A 12882-nucleotide genomic window follows, 5' to 3' on the forward strand; every position below is an offset into this window, starting at 1 on the left:
GCCCACACAAGACTCTTGTGGTTCTACACCATCTGACAAAAATGCTGTATGGCAGGGGTCGGCAAGTAACTTTGGCCGAGGGCCAATATTTTTTTTAGCCAGTAGGTGGCGGGCCAGCTACACAGAGTAGGCCTATGGATACAAATTAAATACTCTTATATAGGCCTATAATCGCAGAATATGATGGGTCCGTCACTGTCCGTGGATCATTCGTTCAATCGTTTTTTCAAATTAAAACCAAAAATAAAAAGATGAAAAACTACTTGTTTTTCCATTATTTATTTCCTGAACTAAAATGAAAAAACAAATAACGACGGGTTTTCTGATTGTACTCAGATCAAAAATAGAAAAAATTTATTACTGGATTAGACTAATTTTAATTTTTATTTTTTATTTTGAATTTAACACCTTAAGCATATATCAAGGAAATAATTTAAAACAGATCAAGTACTATTGTGGTAACAGATTACAGCCATTTTAATAAAGGTGTGAATCATGCCTCATTCGCTTACAGTCCGACTTTGGAACTTTATTCCTTTTTTATTATTATTATTTATTCGGGACACACACATACACACCTAAGGTTTAAGGAGGTCTGTCAATATAAATATTACGCTATTTTAACATTGTAGGCCTACTGTCAGCAGAGAAAAAAATGCCAAAGAAAAAAATTATGAAATATAAATAACATAAATTAAATAGGACAAAAGCAGCCTATCACTCAAATTTCTAAGCAACCTAAACGAAAATCATATTGCACTACTGACAAATGAAGTAGGCTATTTTCTGCCGAACTATTTCAAACATCCTTGCAAAAAAAGAATGTTGTTGGCTGACAATGGTTTCAGTACCAAACAGCTCCTCAGAGCTAGGTGTAGCCTACAGGTGGTCAGAATTAAGTGCGGATACGCTGTCAAAAGGTGTTGGAATGGGCTATTGTCAGTCAGACCGCCCGCTCCGTCCAAAGTACACCAGAGTTCTGACCGCTACAGTCTTTTGACGCGCGAATGGACACAAAGTGGTCAAGCGTAACTAGACGTGGCAGGCGCGAATTTGACGCGCTATTCGCGTCCGGTTTGAACGTACAGTTATACTTTAAAATGTAATCCCGCGCCGCATGATTCCCTATGTGTGTTTCACACAGTATGCGGCGGTGAAATCGCCGCGCGACTACGGCTTTTCTCAAGTATTGGAAGAGTTTTGTGCAGCATTTAGGACTTCCATAATAATCCGGCGGGCCAGAAAATATTGCTGGCGGGCCAGTTTTGGCCCGCGGGCCGCCAGTTGCCGTTCCCTGCTGTATGGCATCTTTAAAGATCCCAGTCAAAATACGTATTTGAAATATAAAATGCTATTTTGTATTTTAAAGCCTTTGGGGAAAAAATCAAATGTAATTTGTATTTAAATACATTTAAGAGGAGTACTTTTGTATTTTCAAAATACATAAAATACTTTTTGCCAGTCAACCTCTTTCTCGGTGTGATTTTGTGCTTCAACTAGTTCAGTTGAGTGGGAAACTGAGTCCATGATGTGTTTAGTGTCAGTGGTAAGACAGAAAGTTACTGTAAAAAACCCTTGAAAAGTCTAACAGTGTGAAATAGTAATAGTCAAAATGCAGTTTCCCAGTTTATTAATTTAACATTAATACAAATATTATATACATGTTTTTACCTCATAAGAAATAATGGATGGATGTTGCAATAAAAAGACGAGACAAAAAATACAGACTGTTCAAACTAACAGTAAATAAAGACTTTTTCAGCTTGTTCTTCACACAAAACTATGACATCTGAATGCATTCATCATTCACATACAAAATCCCACATGTTTTGACCATCATTAGAGATTATGGTAGAATTTCGAGTTATAAATTAATCAAATTTTATGATCTTTAGAGTCATTATTGTGGAGGAGAGCGGCTGATCTGCATGTGCTTGTCGCCTCTCCGTTTGGACTCATTCTGGGCTGGAAACTTTATTTAAATGAATTATGTATTTATTTAACTGCTGTGGGAATCACTGTTTCTCTTCATCACATGGATCTATCACTACATGAACACAGAGCTGAGGAAACACTGGCCTGAACACTATAACACTGCTCTCTGATCAGACAAAACACTGAAGAAAACGCATCTGATCTGGAAGAAATATTTAATAATTCAAACATAGTAGAAATACAAACTCTTTAAACTCCAGTGCTGCAATCATGATGATAATATTATGTGTCTGTTACTCTGCTGAATTTATCTGAATGTAAATAACAGTATATGTGTCATAATGCTTTTATAATGTAGATATTGTCATAAAGAAGGATCTGATCCGCCATCTGAAGGTTTAAATATTCAGTCTCAGTGTTTCTGATTTATTTACACTGTTGAACTTTGCTTACAGCTAAAATCAGCATCACATACAAAGCAAAAGTTTTATAACACAATAAAAACACTCTGCATATATTTACAAAACCAAGAAAAAAGTACAAAACTATATTAACAATGAATAACGGCACTACACTGAACTCAGCTCGATCACATGATCAAACCGTCAGTGTCATTTTTGTATTTGATGCTTTTCACAATCCATGTGGTTTCAAACAGCTTTAAATTGTGCCTTAACGTGTTGGATATAAATCTGGAATAATCCTTGTTCTCATGTTTGTGACCGCACTGAATCCGGCTGAGTTTCCTCCTAAACTCAAGGATTCTCTAACATCTCTGTTTCTTCTGGGTTCTGGTTCTGGTTCTGCTGAGATCTCTTGACTCGTCTAGATCTCACTGAATCCTGTGTTTAGAGCAAGACACGTCATTTAAACACTATCACATCCTCATACTTTTGGAGAGTTGTGAATTATGAAGTTAAAAGTCTCCTGATGTTACGGGTCAAATATAAGTAAATAAATGATACTAACCTGACAAGACTTCAGACAGCTTGCGATCTCTGTGAAGTCAGAACAGAGAGAGAAAAGACATCAGTGGATCTGTTTCAATCTGATCATTCTCACTTCAAATTATATGAAATTACTACTCATTTACATAGACCTTTAAAAAAGACATCATTTTAATAACTGCTTTTACTTAATATTGATTTTAATAGTGACTCTGAGTGGTTTAAGACACTGTAAAAAAGTTCAACCCACTTCAAATTTAAAAATAGATCCTGACAAACTGCAGTCCAATCAATCTAATCAGACCAGAGAGCCGACAAACACACAGATTCAACACTTAACACACACCCCATTATTGTCCCAGACAGCAACATAGTGTCGGCCCAGATCCGGTACATGTGGATTCAACACACACCAGACGTGAGCCGGATCTGGGCCGACACTATGATGGTGCCGAGTGCAAAGCTCTGAATAATCACCATTTCACTCATGTGTTTATTACAGAACGAGCTCTACACACTCGGCCGCGTCTCACAGGTCATGTGATAATCTGGTGTTGGTTCAGTGTTTGTGAGGTAGTGATGTCATCAAGTGCTGTTCTCTCTGTAACCGTCATTCATCTTCACTATGAGCTGCGAAACTCAGCAGACGCTTGATCTCTAAAGGATTTCAGTCTTAATAGTAGGATTTTAAAGTGTTAAGAGAGTAAATGGCAGATTATTATTAGATTATTATAGGAGTCTAAGATGAATGTGTCCAGACCCTTCCAGAACAAAAATATATGAGAATATACTGCAAAATATAATGCAATATATTACATAATACATTTCTATAAATGGGAAACTAGTGCTTATATTTTACAATATACTGCAATATATGCATTGACCATGTATGGCTATATATTAATACATATACAATATTTATAAATGAAGACAAAAATAGCATTACATGTAATATTCACAAAGTTTTATCCTTTAATGTGTAGATATATTGCACATACATGTTCCCATATAAATGTGGATGTATGTTCACACACACACACACACACACACACACACACACACACACACACACACACACACATTCATGGAATGAGTTATGTCAGATTTCTAGTTCCCAGCATGCTTTGTTTCTGACTGTTAAAGGAGAGCAAATGTTGAAATTAAGTGTTATTTAATGTGTTTTGCTCAATATTAATACAGTGTGTGTTTGTGCATGCTCTTATTAACTATCTTGAAAATATGAAACGGGTATAATGTAAATAAGAAAAAAAATAAGCAATATATTAGATTATATATTTCTCTATATACGTGTGAGTAACTATATCTGCAATATTTGACATGCAGTGCTATATCTGATCACATGTACATCTATATATTAAGAAATGTATTACTGAATATAAAATTACATACATTATGATATATTAGTAAATGTATTGCATATCACATATTTTTCAATATATGAAAAGCGGCAATTCCCTATGTATTATTCAATATATTGTAATATGTTAACAATATATTATTCTGTATATATTCAAATATACTTTTTAACCATTTAATATATTGATCATTCATATATGGGAAATATATTTTCTTTTCATAAGGGGATACACCTATGATGAGTGTGTTTGAGTCTCTCAGCGATTAAACACTCACTGTCAATCAAACAGCAGCTTTACAGCAAATCAAATACACACACCACAATCTGTGTGTTAAATCTGTGAATGAATCAGACTTCAGGAAATTAAAGGATTGATCGTTTATTTTTTATGAATTGTGTTTGTTCTGAAGAAAGACACATGATTGTGAGACGCGAGATAAATGGTTTGTAATAGAAACAATTCTGGTTTATACTCACTGGACTCAAATAATCCTGAAATCAGCACAGACACGACAAAGAGACATTCAACCGGAAAGACGATGAACCTCAGATCTCCAAGCGTACGATCACCATTCACTGAAAAATATGAGAATATTATCATCACTGTTTGCAGAAATTAAATCTATATTTGTATAATTACTCCAGGTTATTTCTGAGCAAAGTATTTCAGTCACTCAAGATTAAAGATTATCATTAATACACGTTTAAACTTTATTTACCATGATCTTTATTTTCCTGAGAGTGTTGTGTTCGCTCACCTGTTTTCAGGATCAGTTCAGTTATTAGTGCAGCGGAGGTCAGAAGAACAACACCGACTGATCCAAACACATACATGAGGACAAAACGCTGAAAACCTGTAATGCAAGTTTACATATTTAATATGAAGATCAAACAAATGCAGATTATTATCAGTTTACCTTCAGGGACATAAAACATGTTTATATACTCAATAGAAAAATGATTTAGTTTAATTAATTACCATTTAATTATTAGAAAAATATTATTAGAGAACATTACTGGAAACCATACACAGAACAACATAAATATACACATTTAAAATTATTTATGAGTCTTTGTTTGCTTGATTATATTATTTAATTTCTCATAACTGTATGAAATCTGTGTGATTTATGATATGATTGATTTCAGTCCTTCATTCTTCTACAGCTCATCTGAGATAAATCATCTTAAACTATTGTGTTGATCAATTATTCATATTTTATCATGATGTATTCAACTGCTTTTTATTAATTAATAACTGTTAATTAATGAGATCAATCAATATAACTGATGATCGTCTCAAGTCCACAGCGTCTGTCAGCCGTTCCCATCAGGAATCAGATTTATAACAATTTAAACTGAATTAAGACACAGGGACAGGTTTTTATTTCTTCAAAATGTGTTTCTTCTAAACACTCAAAACTGCTTAATATTACTGGCCCTGCACTGTTTAATATCATCAACTACTAAAGTATTTAATTTTACATGAACCAAAACTGAAACATCAAACAGAGAAGATGATGAAAGAAGATCAATACTGTACCTTGAGATAAACGGAGATAAGAGAAAGTAGCATCTGTAAACTTCATAACTGTCCAGAGTATCTGCAGAAACACCAGCACACAGCCCCATCCGATAGGATCTGTTCATGATCAGATCAAATAAAGAATCACTTCTCCAGCACTTTATTACACAAGTGTCTTAATTATAATACAAGGGATTTTGTCTTCATTACAGGACAGTGTGTGTGTGTGTGTGTGTGTGTGTGTGTGTGTGTGTGTGAGTGAGAGAGAGAGAGAGAGAGAGAGAGAGAGAGAGAGAGAGAGAGAGAGAGAGAGAGAGAGAGATTTTTTGATTTTCAAAACCCTTTTTATTACAATTTACATAACAAAAACCAGTATTTACAAACTGTAAAGCAACACCATTGGTATCAAAAACAAACAAAAGACTTAAAAGAAAGAAAACAACAACTCTTCTTCAACAATTTCACAAAGGATCTTATTTAAACACCATATTACCTCAAAAGATAAAAGATCATGCATTAATCTATAATAATGATAATCAATCAAAATCCTAGATTTGACAAATTTTACAAAAACTGCTGCCAAACTGTTGCAAACATTTTGCTATTTTTTTTCTTTTCTTGTGGCATAAATCACCATTTTGCCTGACCCAACAAGAAACTTAACAATTGACACAGATGATGATTTTTTTTCACATATTTAAACCCACAAATATACACTTTCATTGAGAAAACCACATCAAAAGAAGCAAAAAGTTCTCAAGATATCAAATAAGGGTTTTAACCTCACACAGTGCATAAACGCACTAATATTTCCTATAAAGGAGAATCTTGATCATCATCAGTCTGGTTGCCTCTGCACTTCCGCACCGCCTGGCCTGTATAGATCCCCCAGTAGATGTATTGATGAAAATCCAGTCAATGTTAATAGATTTTTTCTGGGACCGAATGCAATTCTGGTTTTTCATTTCCTAAAAAAGACTCCTAGATATTTAAAACCGTCACACATCATTCTTCACACCGGAACAAACGACCTCAGTGAGGGTGGACGTCATTAAAGCACTGTCCAACAGGATATAACCCGGAGCCAAGGTCATCATCTCAATCCTTCTACCTCGCAGTTGTCTTTCTTTTTCTAACTGCACAATGTCTCTTTCCAGTCTTTGTACTGTTACTTTAATTTGAGATGAAGAATGCAAGGTATAATTCTGACAAAAAACTCTTATTTGGGCTTTTCCCATGCACTTCCCACCACTGGCTAATATTCTCAAAAAAACTCTTTTTCATTTTCCACTCATTCCAAAACATTGTAAATCTTTCACAAAACAAACCATCTTGTAACAGTTTAACATTAAAATGCCAATAATATGTACGTCTTGACAATTCTTTCATGTTAAGATCGAAACCAACCATATGATGATCTGAAAAGGCATTTGGTGAATGAAAAACATTCATTACTCTGTTGTTCCATATTTTTCCAAGATAAAACCGGTCCAATCTAGCCCCACAAACAATATTGTCAGTCACTTTAACCCATGTGTACTGTCTTTCCCTTCCATTCCTTACTCTCCATATATCTATCAAACCTCTTTTTTCCATTATTTTGGATAGTACTAAACTAGATTGATTATGAGGTTCTTCACCATTTCTATCAACAGTGAAATCTGTTGTACAGTTCCAGTCTCCCCCTACAATAATACACACACCATCATCAATTTTCTTAAGAGATTCATTCAGTTTCATAAAAAACCTCACCCTTTCTGACCCATTATTCAGGGCATATACATTTTACAAAAGCAAAAAAAAAAACTCAAACTCTATTTTTGTTATTATAATCCTCCCCTTTTCAATTTCCTCAACATTTAAAATATTAACATTCATATTCTTTGAAAATAAAATAGCAACTCCAGCACTATTATTTGACCCATGACTTAAGACGAGCTTTCCACCCCACCACATACCCCATTCTATTTCATTATTATTATCAGTATGTGTTTCCTGTAAAAATGCAACATTAATCTGTTTTATTTTCAAAAATTCTGAAACCATTGCCAATTTCTTCTTGTCTCTACCCCCATTTATATTTAAGGAACCAACCCTCAAACACTCCATAGAAAAATGAAAGGATAAAAGGGATAGAAAAAGAAACCATTGAAAGAGAGACACCCTGTGCAACTTAATCATTGCTTTAATAATTTGAAGCACGAGATTTACCCTGACGTAATTTCGTTAAGAGTTTCTTCAAACGAAATCTCTTCTTCTTACTTAGTTCGTCATGGCTTACCGTTCTCTGTAGCATAATAACTGAAACAATAAACTTATCCACATCTGGGAAGAAGTCATTTACTTCAACTATCTTACCAAAAGTTACATCCAAGAAATCATTTATTTCCTGCAATGTATACAATTCTCCCATAACTTGGGAACCAAATTCAGAAATTTCCGAACAAGCATCGTCATCCACCATCTCATTGTCATCATTACTCATTTCAAAGCCCTGTGATGTTTCAGGTTGTGGCTCAATTTCACTTCCACCAGCCTCACTAATCACCATTTCTACACCTACTCCACTTACTTCTGCTGTCACTGTAACTTCATCAGCCCTCATCATTCTCTCAGTATCCCTCCCTGCAGGGCCTGGCGCTCTCCCTGGCAGTGGCAGGTCATAGCGCCACTTCCGGTGGCATCGCCAGATGCCGTGGCAGCTGCCAGATTTCGTGACAGATGCCACGGTTTTTTCTCGCCGTTTTTGGAGCTGTTTAAAACTACACTGTTCATAGTGGCGATCGATTTTGTTTTAATAATGCAAAGTTCCCACAGGTGTGTTATTTATTATGATTTTTTTTATTATTATAATACATTTCTATGTATCAGCTGCCAGAGTTCGTATCAGGAGTCACAATCGTTTATCGCCGTTTCTGCTGTAAACTACACAGTTTTATTTTTAAATGAAAGATTTGATGATGCATATTACATACCAGCAAGCAGATGCGATCAGAATCTGAACCCAATAAGCTAAACAGCATTTTCCCATAAAGAACACATAAGGAGTGCTTAGCTGTATAGACAGTATATGCACGCGTATACTATACACAGGTGCATAGCCAACATTTCAGAAGTGAGTGGGACAAAAATGTTATATATATATATATATATATATATATATATATATATATATATATATATATATATAGGATACTGTTTATAAGAATATAGAAACTTTATTTTTTTTTCTCTTATGTCTTTCTTCTAATTGGCTTAGAAATCAGATACACTGTTGGACAATAACCAATAAATGATTTGTTAATGTACTACAAACACTTTGTAATTTACCATAAAATGACCTGGAGATGATTGAAAAAAAAGTACAAATAAACTATATGGTCACAATCGTGTGTTTAATGCCTTCATGTTTCCAAAGGTTTCTGCCTTTTATTCAGATCATACAGTGATAGCTGGATGCTTTTGTCCATATTAGGGATTTCCTGGTACTTTGTAAGTTATTACTTCAATATGAGTCTGTCTTGCACTTTCTAAGCCCTCCGGCTTCGTGTATGTGTATATGTTGTCATATTTCCCTTAAATAAACAATACACTAAAAAGGCCAAATACAATTATATTTTGTATTTTTACACTGTGTAATATTCTGTTTATCAAAACCAATAAATGTCATCAAGTTAGTGTTTTTACATTTATTCCAAAATAATAACAAAAGGCAGTAACAATACAAACATTTTTTTTTTTTTTTTTGTCAACTGATGTTCAGCTGTTCTTTTTAACTTTACCAGCGGGTGTTGCTGTTGGACAATTACTTTATACATACTAGTGACTTTTACGCTTTTAATGTCATATTTTGTAATACTTGCATTGATTTTTTTGTAATATCGATAATTTTCTCATCCATTTTTTTTTTTCTCTAAAGAGTCTCTACCTCTCTTGCAAATAAAATAAAAGGCGACAAACGATTGTGACTCTTGGTACTAACTCTGGCAGCTGATCCATAAAAATGTATAATAATAATAATAATAATAATAATAATAATAATACAACAACTACAACAAAAAAACACCATCGCACGCCACTGAGAACAGTGTAGTTTTTACCGAGCAAACAGCAAAAACAGCGAGAAAAACCATGGCATCTGCCGCGAGAAATCTGGCGATGCCACCGGAAGTGGCGCTACGACCTGCCACTGCCAGCATTTGCGCTTGCCCTCTCTCATCCCTCTTTGCTTCACAACAACAGTAGGCTCCTCGCTAGGCCTCTCGTACTATCACCCACAGCAACGCCACCATGTACTTCACTCACAGCCTGAGGTTGTATTCCTCGATCTATTTCACGATTCCCATCATCAACATTCTGCTGCGTATTCTCAACATTCTGAGCCTTATGTGGACATGCAACCCTCTTATGCCCAATGTCTCACATTCAAAGCATTTATTATTCCCGGTACTCGCATAAACCAGATACGACTTTCCTTCATGCCCCAGTCTAAAAGAAACATTCAAATCTTGTTCATTCAGAAACATAAAAACTTGTCTTCTGAATGATAACACGTGCTTCAAGGCCTCATTTTTGCATCCAAGAGAATTAGAGAAATCATTTTAACTGGACTAGCAAACTTTCCGTAACTCGCAAGAGCTCGTTCAATTTCACTATTCTTAATGAATGGCGGCACATTTGATATCGTCACTCTAGTAGTAGGTGTAACCAGCGGTGAAACAGTAATAAAGGTACCACTTACCACAACGCCGTTGCTTATCAGACGATTAACCAAATTTTCTTCTTTCACGAAAATCACCACCGCCTTATTCATTCGAGAAGCCGAGCAAATATTGTCGTAGCCGATCTGCTCCCCAGCCGCGATCAATACATCCTCCACATTTACGCCAGGTTCCGCCATGCACCTGACCCCATGACGGAGCGAGAGAGACGCTGCACTCCCCTCAGGAAGGGATGCCATCTCAGCTCCGTCAAACTTTCCAAACAACTCACGAAAACTTTCAGCTCACCTATCCAATATAATTAATTCCTTACTTATCCGTCATAACTTCCAAGTGAAACAAATAAATGGAAATAGGAAAAACCGCCCTCTCACCGCGTCCACCCGCACTCACACACACCCAAACGCTCCCCGCATGCAGAGAGAGAGAGAGATCAGACTCAAACCTCCAGCTTAATATATCCTGATCATGTGACCAACCCTCTGTGCCACGACTCCGACATTTAATGACAAGCTCATGAACTTTACCATGAAAACACTTTGTAAAATAAACTTTTATTTGCTTGATCAATGATGCGTTGTAATTCCAAACATTATTAAAATATGATCATACCTGTTGTTTTCTCCAGTGTCATTATGTAGAGACCGATCATCACTGCATTCATCACTAGTGTGAAGATTATCATCACTGTTCTTATGACTGAAAGTGAACCTGTAAAAAACGAGAGTGTGAGAATGTGTTCATGAACAGACAGAAATAAAGCTGATCAGGTTAAACTGAATAAACACTCAGTGTGAAGATGATCAGAAAACAGAGAAACATCTGAACTCTGATCATCATGATTCAAATCTCTGAAGAATCAAACGAATCATTTCTCCTGGAGATTAAACTCAGAGAGTCAGAAATCAAGACTGTTACTGACAGAACAACAACAACTCAAACTCTCTTTCTGAAATCGCAGCAGTGCTGATGTGTGTGTGTGTGTGTGTTTGTGTGTGTGTGTGACTGAGTATGCGTGTGTGTGCGTGTGTGTGTGTGTATATAATTGAGTGTGTGTGTGTGTGTGTGTATGTGTGCTCATGGTTCATTACATTCCCTTGCTTGTGTGTGTCTGTGTGTGAGTGATTGAGTATGCGTGTGCAAGTGTGTGTTTGCGTGTATGTGTGAGTGTGTCTGCGAATGTGTGTGTGAGTGTGTCTGCGAATGTGTGTGTGAGTGTGTATATGAGCGAGTAAGAGTGTGTGTGTATGTGAGTGTGTGTGTGTGTGTGTGTGTGTGTGTGTGTGTGAATGAGTATGCGTGTGTGTGCGTGTGTGTGTGTGTGTATAATTGAGTGTGTGTGTATGTGTGTGTGTATGTGCTCATGGTTCATTACATTCCCTTGCTTGTGTGTGTCTGTGTGTGAGTGATTGAGTATGCGTGTGCAAGTGTGTGTGTTTGCGTGTATGTGTGAGTGTGTCTGCGAATGTGTGTGTGAGTGTGTATATGAGCGAGTAAGAGTGTGTGTGTATGTGAGTGTGTGTGTGTGTGTGTGAGAGAGAGAGAGAGTGTGTGTGATTGAGTAAGCGAGTGCAAGTGTGCGTGTGTGTGTATGTGTCAGTGTGTATGTGAGGGTGTGTGTGAGTGTGTGTGTGTGTGTGAGTGTGTGTGTGTGTGTGTGTGTGTGTGTGTGAGTGAGTGAGTGATTGAGTGAGTGAGAGTGAGAGAGGGTGAGAGTGTGCGTGTGTGTGTGTGTGTGTGTGTGTGTGTGTGTGTGTGTGTGTGTGTGTGTGTGTGTGTGTGTGTGTCAGTGATGCGCGGGTTGATCCGAAATGAGCGGGTGCCTGCGGTCACCCGCGGTTACCCGCGGTTACGAGTCATCCAAAAATATTTTTAATGATATTCGGGTCGCGGTCGGTCGGGTCGTTTGAAATAAAGATGCCAATTAAACCTTTGTAATTGATATAGTTCTAGACACAATTTTCTATGAATACGTTTTAAATTTAATTTACACTTTATTGGCTGAATAACTGGCGCGAAGATGACGCACGAGCTCAGTCTGCAGGTAGAGATGGAGGCGGCAAGAGAAAAGGTGAAGACTGGGGTGTGGAAGCTCCGCAAATACACAAATAGAAAGAGCAAAGTGTGGGAGACATTTGCCGAAATAATGAAAGATGATGACCAAAGTGCTGGCTTTGTCATGTGTAGGCTACTTCTTGCGATGCTATTTACACATTTGATAACCACAAAACTGGCACGACCAACCAGGCACGGCGCCAGGATTCCAGTTTTGGATAAGCCAGACCAATTGTGGGTGGGCCTTAAATTAAAAACGCTAAATAAAAATAAAATAAAAAAACGTTATCCAATCACTGCTTAACCTAATAAAAAAATATT

The 12882-nt window shown here is 36.5% G+C and overlaps 1 protein-coding gene across 1 annotated transcript in view; it reads right to left on the reverse strand.

Annotated features, from left to right (window-relative positions):
* Positions 1–1614: 1614 nt before the first annotated feature.
* Positions 1615–12882, reverse strand: part of LOC307154094 (uncharacterized protein) — a 63235-nt gene continuing 51967 nt past the window's right edge. The window contains exons 14-19 of the mRNA XM_079898872.1: positions 11119–11217; positions 5804–5902; positions 5019–5114; positions 4738–4836; positions 2905–2933; positions 1615–2777 (exon numbers count right to left, since the gene is read on the reverse strand). Coding sequence (XP_079754998.1) covers positions 2691–2777; positions 2905–2933; positions 4738–4836; positions 5019–5114; positions 5804–5902; positions 11119–11217 — 509 coding nt within the window. The 3' untranslated portion in view covers positions 1615–2690. The remainder of the gene's footprint in view (positions 2778–2904; positions 2934–4737; positions 4837–5018; positions 5115–5803; positions 5903–11118; positions 11218–12882) is intronic.

Source organism: Squalius cephalus, assembly GCF_949319135.1.
Source record: "Squalius cephalus genome assembly, contig: scaffold_87, whole genome shotgun sequence".
NCBI lineage: Eukaryota > Metazoa > Chordata > Actinopteri > Cypriniformes > Leuciscidae > Squalius > Squalius cephalus.